We start from the raw sequence: 16,726 nt of genomic DNA on the forward strand, positions 1-16,726 counted from the left end.
TTAATATAGATACGAGAAATCTAGTTTAATAAAAGTTGTACAGAAAATTTAAGTAAAAGTAATCGTATAACAAGATTATTCTTTATTAAGATTTAACATGGTATCCAGTAACAAATCATTTATATACAAATAATGAAGTAACTAATTATTTATGTACAACATAGTTTAAATCCAAAGGAAATTTTCTACACAAATCACTAATGTCTTATATTTTCAATATCTTTCCTTGCCGTTTCAATCGAAATCTTTAAAACTGCGATTTTTCGCAACAAGCTAAACCTTTTTGATCTTGATATGCCAGAATTTTCACCGTCGTTCATTTGGTTGTTGATTGTTTCCAGTTCTTTTTCATTATCGCCAAGCTCCTTTATTTCCGATTCTATCTTTACTTCAACGGACATTACCTTTTGCTATTTAAAGAAAATTAGAATAACAATTGTTGTAATCTTTAAAGCTCCATAAACTTTCTTTTTAAATTAATTACACTTAATTAAAAATCAACTTACGATTAAGCCGAGATTTTTTTGCAAAGTTTTAGACAAAGATGGCTGAACAAAATTTGGGCCAAAAACGCTTGGTGCTGTCGGTGATTCAGTTTCGACAGAAGACAAGATAGAATTGTGCTGGGTTGCAGCTGTAACCCTATATAATTGTTAATTAGTTTAGAATACTTGTATTTTTCAAGAGATTTACTAATAAACAAATTTAGACCGCTATTACAAATAAATATTGGTAAAACACTGATGTACAAAACCTACCCTTGACCTTGATTGCTTAGTTTTCGTGCTCTGCAAATAGTGAGAGATTGTAGACATAACTCTATTTTTCCATCAAACATTTGCAAATCAGTCTTGTTGCCATTTCCAACAAAGTTTACTACTAATTGTTTAAGTGCAACAATTTGTTGTTGAGTATTGTCAATCAAGACCAAATCTAAATTATAAAGCTTAAGTATAGTCTATATTTACTTTAAAAAAAACTTAGCTAAGTTATTATAAACAGTTTTAAAAATGGGCAATATACCATTAGAGGTTTTTGTTTTTTGTAAAGCATTAACAGTCAGAGATCTACATTCTTCTTGTGTCACTTTGATGAAAGCCTTTTTTACATCAAAGATCTCGTTTCTGACTTCGCTGTCCACGATTGAATAAGCACATGTTGTTGACATAATTTCATCTACATTTCATAAATTTAAAAAATTTTTACTAAAAATGCAAACACTGATGACGTTTTAAACTTTACAACCCAGGTGTGCATTATATTTTTATCCGTTACCAAGATTACCTGTTAAGTTTGGTGCGACTCCTTCTGACATTTCAACAACTTCCTTGATCGTTCTCAAGTTGATCTCAACATAATCAGTTATTTCTTCGTACTGATTATTACTGTTCTTGTATGATCTTTCGATTTTAAGGACCTCAAACCCATCTTGCTGTTTTAATCAAAATTTTTATAAAAGTTTTTTTTAAATTTATTCTAATTTAGGGTAAACAAAACTTTGTTTAAGCTTAGTAAACAAGCTGAAATAGTTATCCTTTTTTGGTATGAGATTGGTTCCCTCTAATGTGTTGTCATTTTGAAACCGTTGCGTAAATGCCACATTGTTTACCATGTGTTTATGTTTAGCTTACACAACCCTATCATATTAATATTTAAAATTTTACCTCTTCAATGTCACATGGCAACCCCAACACGATGTAGAAATTCTTTTCGGTCTCCTTTGGAATATGATGCATAAAATATATTAACCCAACTATATCTCCATCCACGACGTTGGTATTCTAAAAACATAAGGTTCTTTGCAGATGTTTTCAAAAAAAATTACAGGCTTATGTATACAACACCTGAAGAAATTTTTGTGGTCGTTTTTTGATAACAACATCATCCTGCAAGCAAGATATTTTTAGACTTATGTCCACCAACTGAGATGACTTTCTGTCAATACAGAGTTATATTTAAAAGGTGTTTAGGGACTATATATGTGTAGCCTAGGCCAATACTAACGTTAAAAAATATATGTGTGTAAAGGCTATAACTTTAATTTAAGAAACATGTATGTGTGAAACTTATTATAGATTAACAGTTCTACATACTAATGACAAATAACTTATAATTTAAATAAACTTAAAATGTCAGGATAAAAAAAATGCCTTAGTTCTATTGGAATGTGCAAATCCTTTTCAAAATCTTTGTTTTCTTCAATAACAAAAAGTGCGTCACTCCCCAATTGATCAGCCAACTACAATTTTTAATGTAAAATTATAAACAGTTATTGTGTTAGTTAATAGTTAACCAACAAAAAATAACTTATTAAACCTTATAAAAATTTAAGCAAACGCAATTTAATAAATCACAACTTTATTATTATTTTTTTAACAGTTTATCTTTTCTGAAAATTAATAAAAAACCTTGTCCAAAAGACTGGAGGGACAATTCTCGATTGCCATTACTGACAAAGGACATTTAGTTTCTCGGCATAATTCACTTGCTTTGTTTTTGTATCTTGCAATTAGGACATCGGCATCCAGTATTCCTTCGTTTGCTTCGCCGTCAGTAAATAACACAATGTAGTCTCTAAGGTTTGTTGGAGAACTATTAACAAAAAATATGCGTGAAACAGTTATTACACACCAAAACATTTTGTTATTATAGACTACCGTGACTTTATGATAGATATATTATTTAGTTTTATTTACTATTTGTTGATATCCAAAGCCGAAAAGAGTCCAGCACTCAAATGCGTGCAACCATTGGCTACCAGGCCGTCTATCGCATTTTTTGCAAGTTGCTGAAATTAAATTGTCTGGTTAGAATAGTAATTGCGTAATTTGCAAAATAGTATACATTTAGGCCTACGTTTGTTTCTTTGAAAGTCTAAATTAACATACTTTTCCACTTTCATTCATTAAAGTTGATTGTAGAACTGTTGTAGAAAATGTCCCAAAAGTCACTAGAGCAAAGTAGTCCTGATTTCTTAAATGATAAATCATCGACTTAGCAAAGGTCTAAAACAGAATTTTGTTTCTTAAAAGAAGCCCATACTTTTAATTTGCAAAGATTTTATACTTGAACTCGTTTAAGTCGTGTTGTTGTACCAGATATCATGTCCATGCTGGAGCTAACATCTACCACAAAGACTACATTGTTTGGAATTGCACTCGAAACATTTTGAGTTGATTTCAAAGTAATGTTTACTCCAAGACTCTAAATAATATTTTCAATATGCAGATATATAGTTATTAAAACCCCTTTGTTAGCTATCAAGTTTTTTTAAAATTTTGGTAATTTAATCCTTTTTTAAACTAAGATAACTTACTTTAATTTACTTATTATTGATTAATTTCGATTTACCTTATTTTTGATGATCTTGCAATAATATTTGGCATCCAGTGGTTTTGGGGGCTGGCATCTTACTTTTGGATTAGTATACATATTTTTAGAGCAGTTTAAATATCATTAACTTTTAAAATAAAACTTGTTTATATTTAAATAAAAAAAGTTATTATAAAAATGTAGGTAAAAATATACCACCTAAAATTTTGCGCATTTGCCAAGCACTTAAAGTGTTTTTACATCTAAGTAGCTCACAAAGCAAATTTACGTAGTTATCGTTAAAAAATTACATACTACCAGGCTGCAAGTGGACAAGGGAACAAAATAGTGATTGCTTTTTAAATTTTTATTTGCTTTTTTTTGCTATGCTGCGTGTGTATATTTGTCTTTACAGATAACCACCTCATTATACAGAAACAAATTTAAATATAGTTAACACATTGTTTAAACAGCGAAACAAACTATTAAAAAAAATCTTCAAGAAATAAAATGCTTTGCTGTTTATTTGGCATGTTTGACAAAACCGTGCAATTAAAAAATTAGCTACTTGTTTTTGTCAATATGAGGTTGCTAACAAATATAAACTGCTATTTAGATCTCATTTTAACTATAATCACCAAAAATAAAGGCTAAGTTTAAATTAAAAATTAGTTTTAACACTTTGCATTATCTTAAATACTAATAATTATACTTATCAAACCAATACTTTTTGATGGGTTCTCTTGGTATGTTCTCTCTATCACATTTAAAAGAGTAAGCCTACGACAATGCGTTAAAAATCGAAAAGCACCGGAAAAAATACAACACTTTTGAGAATGAGGTCATTGTATACTACGATAGAAACAAAAGATTTATTGTTATTGTAAGGCGCTTGTCGTTACTACTGGGTTCCGTTTTTTACCTGCGTTTAATAATTGGGGGTTTCCGAAAGCGGGTTAAACCAGTCATGGCGTTAAACAACGAGCCAAAAGGTTTTGGGTTTGCACCGCACTAATGCCACATTACGCCATCTCAATTTTGGCGTTATTGTATTTTTTTAACACGTTACGACAGCTTTCCTTCACTTAATAAAATTAAAAAAAACTCTCACCCTAAAGTAGCATAAAAAAATTAAAGGGTGCCAAGAAACATAAATCTATTAAATTAATATTAAGCTATAGTTACTGGTAATACAAAACCCTTGGGTCTTAAATATCAACGAAAGACGATTGATAATTTAAAATTGTTTGTTCAGTTTAATAAGAGGTGTTTAAGGTTAAAATTAGTTAGGACCTATTTTGGTTAATATAATAATAACATTTAACATTTTTTCATTTGCTTATTTGGATGTACAGGCTATTGTCAACCAGATCCGTACTTTGAAACTAAAAGATTCTGTATAGTACTGTGCATAATACCATAGTTAAATTGTTTGTTTTATAGAAACAAAAAATGCCACTTAATTTACAAGAAATGATGGTATGCAATTTTGTGATGTTTTTTTTTTCAATTTTTTAATTTGGGTCTTGGGGTGAAAACACGTGGACTTGTTTAGGCCGTTGCATAATCTTTAACCTAGACAAAAACTACGGAACGAACACTACTTAATAATACGTCTTTTGTTAATATACCTTTAATAGCTTATGTCGTGTCCGTGTTTTCAAGCTAGATCGCCCAATTAACAGAAACTAATTATAGTATGCGAATTTAGGTAAACGAAAACATGACAAAATTATTTGATGTAAGTAAAAGAGCTAGTGGCCGCGGGCATACGTGGAACGCTAGGTAATTGAAACTATTGGTCGCACAAAATCAAGCAGTAGTATTTATAAAACTTTAAAATGTGTTATGTAACGATGATAAGTCAAAGAGATTTTGTTGCCGATTTGGTAGTGGTTATTTAAATTATTTGTATTGCATATAATTGCTAAGTTCTTATATTTTAAGGCTGTTTTATTGATTTAAACTAGGTATGGCAAGATACTTGTTAAGTCAGGACTGTTATACTACAGCCATGTACACAGTAACATTAAAATTTACTATTTTCTATTTTTTATTTTTAATTCAAGCTTTTTAAGTTCGTGAATGGGTAAACTAATCTACTATTTTTGTGACAAAAATGGCCAAAACGGGTTCTGACGTCATCGGAGTTTACTCTGTGACTATAATAACTTTTATCTGCGGTATCTTTCACTTTGCGGTTGAACTGTTTTGTGGTAAATCACATTCGGATAACATGTGCTATATGTGACAAGTTGAAATAGTATTAGTTAATTTTTGTGTTGAAGATCGTTTTTTTTTAATTCGCACATGCAACAACCAAGAATTAAAAAATGAACAGTAATTTAATACCCAAATAGAAAGAATCAGGTGGAAAGGCATTTTAAGTTTGTAGGAAATTACTATTAGTAACAAAATAGTATTTTAACGAAAATGCTAGAATCGATAAAAACTACTTTACCTTTACCATAGTTGTTTTGCGCAAACAGGACAGAATTGTATTACCGTTTATCACAAAAAATACCACGAGTTACAAAACATAAGGTATTGAAAATATAAGTAAGTGTCTTATGATCTCTCATCATTTTTAATTTTAAGTTAAACACTGATAACAAAAATAATGTTAAAAAAATGTAAAACCGATGTCAAAATTCCAATTAAGTTATTCAAAATGGTTGTTTAATATTTTCGCTAGCCTACGGCAAAGCACGTTTTGCGGTATTAATAAAACAATTTGTAAATTTTGTTGATACGCGCTCTATGATTGTCTTCTGAACCATATATAATTGTTAAGCGGGGTTACACGTTTTACGAACCACAAAACTTCTTTAAAATGGTCAAAAATGTTTGCAGATTTTGGTGATAAATATAAATAAATATAGCGAAGGGTAAAAATTTAAAAATTTGATTTTATATTGACTTTTAAAGATTTCTTGATCAAAACAAAACGTTTTTGCCAATGGGGGTAAAATTCTTAACAGTCCTCATGACGTCATAAACGCTATTACATATCACGATGTTGTGGCATAAAATTTTTGTTCCTTACGCTTGACTAAATTCGTTGTCTGATTTAAAACCAAATTTTTGAAAAACAATGATGTTTTTTTAGAAAATAAATAAACAATTTTACTGATTTGTTATTTGGAATTTTTTAATTGTATGAAATCTACCTTAAGCGGTTAGATGGCGGTTCTCCATTATATAAAGATAATCGATTTAGCAATTGGTATTCTTAGGTTCGTAAAATATATTTATTTTGCGAATTAATCTAAAAAAAAATATTTAAACATTTACCTAACGTCAATATTTATTATTAATAATTGTTTTAGCAAAATCAAATTTTTTTTATTTTAGAAACAACGTTATTTTTAAGATATAAATTCGTATATATACTGTACTACATTGTATAAACCCAATTCCAAGGTTGTGTCGGGTTATGTTTTTCAAAATCTTTCGCAAAATTTTTGTTATTCAGTTAAGCTGAATTTACGTCATTTCTTTGTTCATTTTGCCGGTTATCCGAGTTGTACGTTACAATACCATGCGCAAGCGGGAGAGCACATTAAACTTTTTTTTGTTCTGTTGATGGATTACAGCTGAATAAAAATTTTTAAGTTAAGCGAAGTAGAACGATTTGCGCATGTAGTGTAAAAAAGTCAACATATAATTGCAAACCCACGATTCTTTGGTTTCTCTCAAGTAAGAAAGATTTGTTAAGTGGTACATTTGTATTTTAACTTTAACAAACTTTATTGGCAAATAGATTGTATTTAAATTTAAAAAAAGCATTTTTAAGGTTTTATTTAGACAGCTGGAATAAATAGCCCGCTTATACTGTTCAAGTTATATATATGATTTTAATAAAATATGTTTTCTTTAAATGTTTTTTTGTTTATTTAGGATTATGTTAAGTTTAACAAAATAGTCATAAAAATTTCGTAAATTAAAGTTTTTAACAAAAAAAGGTAACAAAAAAATATGAAGATCGCATTCTTGTTGGTGATTGTTTTTTCTTTAAGTAATGTTTACGCAGAGCTATCCCTTTGCAAACAAGGTAACTATAAATAATATACTTACAACAATTTTAAATAAACTTAAAGAAACTATACTAGTAAAAGAAAACCTTAAAAACATAAAATCATTAATTTTGTTTAATTTAGGAATTCTTCCAAAGGCAAATATTGAGGAAATAACATATGAGTACTCAGTTAACATTGACCATCAAACAATTCAACCAAAACTAAAAGTCTCTTGGAAACTATTAGTACCCGAAGGTTAAACTACAAAAAATTAGAGAATATTATGTTAGCTTAATTAATGTTTAAGTTTTTACGTAGTGTTGTAAAATTTGTATGTGTCTGATATTTTTCTATAACATCAACAGCACCGGATACTGCTGTTTAAATTACCTGGTAGTTAAAAATTTATAAGGTTGAATCGGAAATTGTAAATTCTGAATTACATTATTAAACTTAACTTCATAGAAATTTTAAAATAAAAAAAACACCTAAACAGTTTGGTATGCAAATTATATTTTGGTTAACTTCCAATAAAGAAAATTATTTTTTTAAACTAATTGTTTTTACTTAATTAAAAGTTAAAATATATGTTTGTGTTATAATTATATTATTATCCATACTAAAGGTTCTAAAATCGACGGATTTTTGGTGTTATTAAAAGGCGATAAGGATGATCAATCATTACCTGCTATTGAACCAGGCAACATTTGTGACACTGGGTAAATAGGTTTAATAGAAATTTTTTTATAAGTCAAAAATAACCTGAAAATTTAAATAAATATTTTTCCAATGAAATTGTATTTATTTTTAATTCGTTTTGTTTGTTAACTTTTAGGTCGTCATCGTTCTGGGTCAATTCTACTGATGGTATGGCGTGTTCGAAAAAGTCAACAAACTGTGACGATTATGTGACGTCATCGCATTGTCTTTATGATGTCATACACGACGCAGACTGCCTGGGAACAAATAACTTTTTTATGAAAGAAAATGGGTTTTCGTCAGTTCAAAGTGTGAGTTGGTTAAACGTTTTTTTTTAATTTTTCTGTTATTAACACACAATTAACATTTATGTTATTAAGTCAAACAAATGTATTTAAAAATATCACAGTTTCTTACTTTTAATTGTATTTTCAGACTACGCGAAATTTGCAATTTAACGTCGAATTTGAGGAAAATTACCAGTTTTATATATACGTTTACTACAGGTATTTTTTTGATTTTTACGTTTGAAAAAAATACAAATTCAGAAAATGATATTGACTAAATAGAAAAAAAAAATACAAACAGACTATGCAGAAAAATAACTTATTATTTAATTATTGATTGTGTTGCTTATCACAAAATGTTTATATGAAAACAGAAAATACGTCAACTACCAAGCAAAGAAAAACATGTTATTGATTGAACCGTCAGAATCCTGCTTTGCAATGGCATCAGAGAAATTAGTGGAAACTTATTCTAAAACCGAAGCATCAAAATTATGCAATGGTAATATAGGTGATAAATTGTGTTTATAAAGCAATGACATATCCCGATTTGGCTAAAATTAATATAAAAATCAAAGGTTGGGGTGCGCAAAGTTTTGTTAGTTGTGTTCATACTACGAACTATCATTTTTGATGTGCCAGGTGCCAACTGAGTTAAAATTATAGTTTAGCGTAATAATGCTGTAAAACTTGGGGAACCTTAATTTATCAGAACGGTTAAAATAAATGGTCATTGACAAAACAAGGCAAAAATGTCAATATTAATAAAAAAATCATAAAATTACAATGGGTTTGCAAAATTTCATGTGTCTACAAAGATTATTTATTTATAATGGAACGTGTAAAGTTGGTTAAAAATATGGTATAAAACATAATATTAAAGTTTATTTTTTTTTAGATTATGCAAAATTTTTCACGGACAACTACGCAATGCAGTCACCTCTGATAAGACTTCGACGTGCCACCAGACGATTGCGACAGTGTCGTGGCAAGTTTATTTACTATTCGGTTTTTGGAAAATAAAATTTATTACAATATCTAGGGTTAAAGTGTGTTTTGTTTTTAATAAATTTTTGATACATTCTTAATTCGATTAAAATTATTGTGTTTGTTTTGTGTTTGGCTTTAGTTGGCGAACTAATTCGGGAGGCGATAGTTTATGACTATACAAACGAGTACAATGCTGTTTTGACTAACAACACATCGGAAGGGCTTGACATGCAACTTATTTTAAACATAAGATGGAATGTAACTGTTCCAGATGGTAAGCTTGAACTACTATAAACTAAAAAATAAACTTGATTTTTTGAAAAATTCTACGTTACTGATTTTGGTATTTAGTACGAAAAATAAACTTATGTTAACTCTGTTTTGTAGGTTTGGAATTGGATGGATTTCTCGTACATGTTGCAGAATCGTTGTTTCCCATGCCACCATCACTTTTTCCAACAAACATTTGCAATGGAGGGTATGGTTACTTTTTAAACGATATTGAAATTACTTGTACTTCACGGTTTTCGAAAAAAACTTAGGATTGTTAGGTACGAAAGAGAATTTGCGAGAACTGTAAGGTACGAACGAGAATTAGTAAGGTACGAAAATGAATTAGGGAACGACCATGAGGTACGAGAGAGAATTAGCCATGACTGCTAGTACAAGAGAAAATTAACTAGAACCGTAAAGTGCAAGAGAGGATTCGCCAGGACCTTGAAGTACGAGAAAGCAATAGCAAATGCCGTACGAGAGAAATTAGCTATAGGCTCGTAAGACATCAGAAAAAAAAAATTAAAAATGTGAATAAAATCATATTAAACGTAGTTGTTTTTATTATGTTCCATGCTAGAATTTAGCTGCCACTGTAAGAAACAGAATTACTTTATTGAATTAAAATAAAAAAAATTTAAAAAAAATTTATATCCATGTTTCTATTGTTACAGGTACGATCACTTTTGGGTACGTTCTCCTAATGCGTCATCTTGTACCAACAATACTTCTCTGTGCAGTGACCTTGTGACGTCATCACAATGTTTTTGTGACATCGACTGTGATTTAGTTTCGAGTACTTGTAAAGGAACAGGAAATTATTACTTAGAGGATCTAAAATATGTTTCCGTGCCAAGCGTAAGCGTTCATTTTATTTTAATTATTTTTTAATTTAAAAAAAATTTAAATAAAATAATTGTAACAGTTAGATATAGTTTTTTTTATTATTTAAGTAATAGTAAGGCCTTGTTTAAATTTAGGATATCCGATTTCTGCAATTTAATGTTGATTTTCACACATTTTATGTTGTTCATATATATCCATACTACAGGTAAGTGCTACAATATTGATCACAATATAAGATGAAAAAATTGTTTTTTTTTAAATATATGTAAATATTGCATTTTTCATACTAATACATTAAAAAAAAATAAAAATTTTTGGTTATCGAAAATTAATATTTTGTTTAGGGATTCTGTACATCGTGGACCTCCAGACGAAAGGCACAACTTTGTATCTGAAGGACACACTGATTGCATAAGTTCGTTGGTACATCATACCAATAACCTTGCAGAAGCTACCCGACTTTGCTGCGGTAAGTTTTGTTGAGAAAAATGTTTATACAAACTTAAAAAAGTGGGATTGTTTGAACAGGGTTATTAGAAAAAATGTTAACGCTATTCCTAACATTGGATTTTTAGACCTAGAAATACCACATATTTTGGCAAGAAATATTACATTAAGCGAACCTACTGGGATAGACTTTGACGAAGGGACTGTTAATATTTCAGTATCCTGGTTACCACCTGTAAATTCTGATGGTTTGCTATCTTTTTATTTGTATCCTAGAACAGAACTTGTTGGCCTGGAGGGTGATTTCTTGCCTGCTTATGTTACTGTAAGCTACATTTATGCAAAAAAGTATTTGTTTTAACGTTGATACAAAAACATTGGAAAACATAATTGGGCCTATATGACCGAGTATTATTTTAGAATCAAGTTTCTGAGCCCTATACGCCACCTGGTAATACTGCAGATTGCGACAACGTGACAACAATTTATCGGGCAACTATAACTCAACTATATCCATCTCAAACCTACGACCTTCAAATTACTTCCTATTATGATAGTGTTAAAAGTGATCTTTACAGATGTAACGAGGGAGCTTGTCGTACTAGTGTTAGATTTGTAATTCCAGGTATTGTTTTGCTCAGTTTTAAGGCACATGAAGGAAATCGTTAGCATAGAATTCCCAAATGCAACAAATACACAGAGTTAAAAATAATACACTTAATTAGTATTACAAACAATATTACATGTTTTTTGTGTTTATTTGCGTTTATGTTTACTCAGTTTATAAATCAACTTAGTGACCAAACCTAAAAACGCGGAGGTCTAACATTAACATGATTTGTTTACTTAGCAATTAATGCATGTGACCCGAAATGGAATTATTGCGACGTTGACGCCACTTGTACTACAATGGACGTGGCTAGTTCGAAAAAATTAAATGCAACTTGTAATTGTACACAAGGCTTTACTGGAAATGGAGAAAATACCACTACGCGTAAGTTTAAAATAAAGCGGTCTTTGTTGTGCTTTTTAAACGTTTTTGATTTCTCTTTGTTTGTAAATCCCCATCTATTTTGGGGTATAAACTGATAGTCTGTGAGTTTGGTTAACTAAAATAGCTCTAATGAACCTTTATCTTTTTTCAAAAAAGGATAAAGTGTAAGCGATTTGCGGGCTAATATTTTTTTTATATACACACGAAAATAAATCTAGACATTTCTAAGTTCAAATAATGATTGTAAATAGCAAAAATATCTAAAAAAATAATTTTTTTGGTTTTGCAGGCTTTTTGTATGGAACTGGCTGTACGGATATTAACTACTGCGATCAAAATATTTCAACTTGCGGACAACACGCAGTTTGTATTGACAACCCTGCACCTTCCCTTAACGCTACATGCGCGTGCCCTGAAGGTTTCAGTGGAAATGGGTAAATAAAAACTGTCGCGCATTTATAGATATAACCCTATGAAAAGCATATAAAAGTTAATTCAATTTTGTATGCAAAGATAAATCAAGCCTTACACAGATTTCAAATAATAGGTATTTTTTAAAGATGTAATAAAGGGTTACATTTTTTATATTTTAGTTATGATGGCTGTGAAAATATTGCAAGCAAAGTTATTAAAATAGTAATACCAGTCATCATCGTAGTCTTGCTAATTCTTACATATGTTGCATGGAGGATACGACTGTACAGAGCGTACAAACACGATATCAAATGGTCCCAGTTTGTTTCAAACGATACTCTTATTTACAACCTGCCAGATGGCACAGAAATGAATTTACTTTCGGTAAGTCGATAAAATAACATTAAGTACAAGGTAGATCTAGGTTCTTTAGGTATGCCAATCTCAACATAGAAATACTGTATAATTTTCAAAGCACAAATTATGTATAAAAACCTTTAATAGAATGTTTGCAAGCCGACCTTTGGTGACAAATGGGAATTAGAAAGATCAAAAATAACTATTGGGGACATTATAGGCAGAGGAAATTACGGTGTTGTATATCATGGAACGTTTTTAGACAGTGCTAGCACGCATTTGGTTGAAGGCAACGAATATACAGAAATGGGAGTTTCTGTGGCAATTAAAACAGTGAAAGGTAAGCGTTTAAAATTATAAAATGCTGCAATATTATGTAAAAACTTTCATCAAACAATTTTACATGTAAATATTTCAGATGGTTTAGACGAAAAGGCTGACTTAATGGAATTTCTTGCCGAAATTGGTTTTATGTTAAATGTTGGAGACCATCAAAATGTACTTGGTGTGATTGGTTGTTGTACCACACAAAAACCAGTTTTGCTGGTCACTGAGTTTCTGAAATATGGTGACCTACTTCACTTTTTATGGGACGCAAGAGAGGTAAGAGTTGTTAAATTATTTTATATTTTCTTGTTTTGTTATGTTTTGATTGGTGTTTATTTAGCCATCAAAATGCTTGAACGACCCAGCTTATCACGTGACCGAAAAATCGTTGTGTCAAATGGCTCGACAGGTGGCGCTTGGAATGGAATATTTGACAAAAACTCGAATAATTCACGGTGACTTGGCAGCTAGAAATATTTTAGTTGGCGAAAATCTAATATGTAAAATCTCCGACTTCGGACTCGCTAATGACGTGTATAGGTTTGTCTTTTGTTTTTTAGATAAACTGTTTAAGCTTGACCAGGTAATCGAAGTGTAATATAACATATATAATTGTTTATGTTTATTATAGATACGGTGTTATCCAGGGTCAAACAGAACGTTTAGTTCCGTTTAAATGGATTAGTCCAGAGAGAATGATGAACGGCAAAGTTCCTATTACCAGCAAGAGTGACGTGTAAGTTTTAATTTTTTTTTAGCATAAGAGACATGTTTGTTATTATCTTAATAATATAATTTTATTATGACGTCATAGGTGGTCGTTCGGGAATTTAATGTACGAGATGGTGACGTTGGGTTGCATGCCACATCCTGGAGTTTCGGGGGAGGATTTGTTGGATAAATTAAAAGGAGGATATCGAATGGAACGGCCGAGCACGTGCTCAGTTAAAATGTAAGAAAATAAATACCTGATAAACTTTACAAATAATGTTAAACAAAAAATGTTATTTAACTTGGCTCGTTAACAGACTCTAATGTAAACAAATTCTATAAACGTAAAACATAAGTAGGTAGGTTTGTTATTACAAGATCACGATTGTTTTTAATTAAAGCAAAATCGTTAATGTCGAAAACAGAAACATTTATAAACATGAACTCAATGTTTGTTTATACAAAATCACTTACTTTCTAGAGTGCACGTTTTTTAAGGCGTGTAGTGTGATACATACTCGTGAATTGATTTTTTAAGGTATGTTTGTTGTGAATTTAAGTTATTTGCTTTTTAATAATTTTCAGGTTTTCAATTATGACAAAATGCTGGAAGTGGCGAGCCCATTCTCGACCATCTTTTACCGAGTTAACTCAAATGTTTAACAAAATTATTGCTCGGACAAATGACTTTTATAACTTGAATCTTGCTGTAGAGGTCCAGCAGTTAAATAGAGAAGTATTAATTTTATATTTTGATTTTTGAAAAAGGTGAAATAGTGAAACTAATACAAAATTACCAATAAGTATTTTTTATTGTTTTTTTTCTAATTTGTTTTAATTTAAATTTTATTAGGAATATGAACACGAGATAAATCGTCAGGATAATGATATATTATTTGAAAACAAGCATGCTTCTGGTGAAAACAGTGAATGTAGCTCGTCTGAGACTGCAAGCTTACCAAATAACCACGTGGCCGAAAAATCAAAGTCACTAACAGCAACGGAGAATGGAAATCTTATTGTTGTGAATGAACATGCAAATGCACAAAACGAACTGGGGCAAAGTACCAGTTAATAACATTATACATTGTCAGTTGTGAATGTAAAATTGTTTTTGAGCTCATCTTATGCCCATCATATTATTTAGAACTGTTTTTGTTGCTGTTTTATTCGATGTAAAATTTCATTTTTTGTATCATGTGAATAGTATCATGACCCAGGCGTGCTGAAATTGTGTAACGTTTTGTAATATTGTTCAGGCAGCATTTCAAGTTAAAAAGGGAAAAAAATTGCTTATGGTCACAAATGGCAGCGTGGTGTGGTGGTAAGAGCACCTGCTCCCCACATGAGTTCGTGGGTTCAATTCCCACCACTCTCATGCTGTAGCGCTCTTGAGTGAGGCATTATAAACTTTATAAACTTCTGCTGAGCCAAAACTTAATCAGAAGTTTAATTATCGAACAATTATAATCTACAATACCCCAAACTGCCAAAGTAACTTCGGAGTAACTAACGTTACTCTTATGTTTAAGTCGTGCGGTCAACCTTTCCACATCGAGGATAAAGATATATATAAAAAGAGTACATGTCTATCTATTTTACATGTTTTTCTATTTAGAATGAATAAAATATATCAAATGGTGCCTAATAATGCTTTAGGTAGATTCGTATTCATTATTAATCAAATTTCATTTTGTGTTTAAAAAATATATAAAACACTTTTAACTTTGTAAAAAAATTATGGTGATTTTTACTAAGGCAATAAGGTCATTTATAGCCAACTAATTTAACATTTAGTTATATAAAATATTGTTTCTAGGGTCGTATTTTAAATACATTATAATATAAATATAGCTTATAACTTGCTATGTAGCTGTGGCACGATCAAGCAGGGAATACGCGAGGCGAGGCGTAACTAATTCTGGCTTAAGGATGGAATGCAGTTTTCTCTTGAAAAACAACTTTAGAAGCGCTTTCTGGCTACCCGTGTGCGTATTTTAGCCAAACAGCTGTTAGTGTTACAGAGTTAGGTATATAGCCTATTCGTTGTAAAAAGAATAACCTCAGATAGAGTTTTACAACAATGAAAAAGTTTAATTGAAAGAGCTTCCACAAAAAGGAGAAATGATATTAACAGGTATGTTCATCTTTTTCGTAAACAAAACTAGGCAGGTGCTTTTTGGTTGCTATTAATTGTATATATGGCTACCTGTCCATTTTGAATGTTGGTTACTATCTAAAACAATAGCCTCAAAACCGCAATTACATGTCTTGAGGCCAACGCAACAAGGTCTAATTGCAGGCTGGCTAGCACTTCCGCGGAATTTTAACAAATTTCTAGTTTAGTTCACGAAATCGCTCGAAAGAAACAGTAGTTTACTTAATGTTGCACGAAATTTAAATTGCGACAAACAGAAAGGTCGCGGCCAGGAAAACCTGGCGGCATTTAAAATAAAGCTTTAGTCACTTGCCTTAGCTAATTGCACGTTAAAGCGTTTATACGTCACCAATTGTCTTTATGATCTCATAATTAGGTTGCTATTTTTCAGACAAAGGAGATTACAACCTTTTCTCGGAATGACATCGCTTCTTGTTGTTGTTATTTATAAAATTAAAATGATTTTTAAAATTTTTAATAACAAAAACGATAAAAACTTCAACAGTTTCGAAATCAGTACACAATAAAAAAATGAGGCAATATCGGACGTTAAATAAAAAAAAACAATAGAAATAAAACAATTAAATAACAATAACATTAAATATAATAAAAAAAGAAGATAAACAGAGTAATGTTGCTTAAGGTCGAGTAAAAATAACATTAAGAAATATTTTCTTTCGACTTGAAATTTTATTAGTGCTAGTCTTTCTAGTTTTTTTATCGTGCCTATACTTTAACTTGCAAACCAAAGCGGTAAAAACTAGGGTGAAGAAAAAAATTAACGGGACTGAAATTTTTAGAGCAAGCTCGTATACAGGTCGGCAACCGCTGCCATCTTTATACCTAAATGAAAGTACAAATGGATAAATAAGCTAAATCAATCACTTACTAA

At 30.5% G+C, this 16,726-nt stretch overlaps 2 protein-coding genes across 2 annotated transcripts; one reads left to right on the forward strand and one right to left on the reverse strand.

Moving 5' to 3' along the window:
• Positions 1 to 78: 78 nt before the first annotated feature.
• On the reverse strand, positions 79 to 3,475 carry LOC145744429 (uncharacterized). The gene is made up of 13 exons (XM_082562308.1): positions 3,352 to 3,475; positions 3,067 to 3,204; positions 2,889 to 3,005; positions 2,697 to 2,788; positions 2,409 to 2,592; positions 2,151 to 2,239; positions 1,845 to 1,935; positions 1,665 to 1,781; positions 1,285 to 1,432; positions 1,024 to 1,176; positions 759 to 933; positions 507 to 642; positions 79 to 410 (listed from the first exon to the last, which is right to left on the reverse strand). The coding sequence occupies exons 1-13, from the start codon at positions 3,430 to 3,432 to the stop codon at positions 198 to 200; spliced, it is 1,734 nt and encodes a 577-aa protein (XP_082418434.1). The 5' UTR covers positions 3,433 to 3,475; the 3' UTR covers positions 79 to 197.
• A 3,741-nt stretch (positions 3,476 to 7,216) lies between these two features.
• On the forward strand, positions 7,217 to 14,891 carry LOC145744177 (uncharacterized). The gene is made up of 24 exons (XM_082562291.1): positions 7,217 to 7,366; positions 7,473 to 7,586; positions 7,957 to 8,050; positions 8,167 to 8,341; positions 8,466 to 8,536; positions 8,692 to 8,819; positions 9,216 to 9,305; positions 9,447 to 9,581; positions 9,695 to 9,785; positions 10,255 to 10,438; positions 10,561 to 10,631; positions 10,771 to 10,895; positions 11,002 to 11,198; positions 11,294 to 11,498; positions 11,724 to 11,867; positions 12,157 to 12,301; positions 12,461 to 12,665; positions 12,786 to 12,978; positions 13,057 to 13,241; positions 13,306 to 13,505; positions 13,597 to 13,701; positions 13,780 to 13,917; positions 14,262 to 14,412; positions 14,530 to 14,891. The coding sequence occupies exons 1-24, from the start codon at positions 7,291 to 7,293 to the stop codon at positions 14,749 to 14,751; spliced, it is 3,444 nt and encodes a 1,147-aa protein (XP_082418417.1). The 5' UTR covers positions 7,217 to 7,290; the 3' UTR covers positions 14,752 to 14,891.
• The last annotated feature ends 1,835 nt before the right edge of the window (positions 14,892 to 16,726 follow it).

Source organism: Corella eumyota, chromosome 1 (assembly GCF_963082875.1).
Source record: "Corella eumyota chromosome 1, kaCorEumy4.1, whole genome shotgun sequence".
In the NCBI taxonomy this organism is placed as follows: Eukaryota; Metazoa; Chordata; class Ascidiacea; order Phlebobranchia; family Corellidae; genus Corella; species Corella eumyota.

Bases quoted from the DNA above. Each gene is read 5' to 3' on its own strand.
- LOC145744429 (XM_082562308.1), bottom strand. From the start codon at position 3,432: ATGTATACTAATCCAAAAGTAAGATGCCAGCCCCCAAAACCACTGGAT. The intron at 3,006-3,066 runs GTATAAAATCTT...ATTCTGTTTTAG, and splicing joins CACGACTTAAACGAGTTCAA to ACCTTTGCTAAGTCGATGAT. The intron at 2,593-2,696 runs GTAAATAAAACT...TTTTGTTAATAG, and splicing joins GCTTTGGATATCAACAAATA to TTCTCCAACAAACCTTAGAG.
- LOC145744177 (XM_082562291.1), top strand. From the start codon at position 7,291: ATGAAGATCGCATTCTTGTTGGTGATTGTTTTTTCTTTAAGTAATGTT. The intron at 12,979-13,056 runs GTAAGCGTTTAA...TAAATATTTCAG, and splicing joins GGCAATTAAAACAGTGAAAG to ATGGTTTAGACGAAAAGGCT. The intron at 13,702-13,779 runs GTAAGTTTTAAT...ATGACGTCATAG, and splicing joins ATTACCAGCAAGAGTGACGT to GTGGTCGTTCGGGAATTTAA.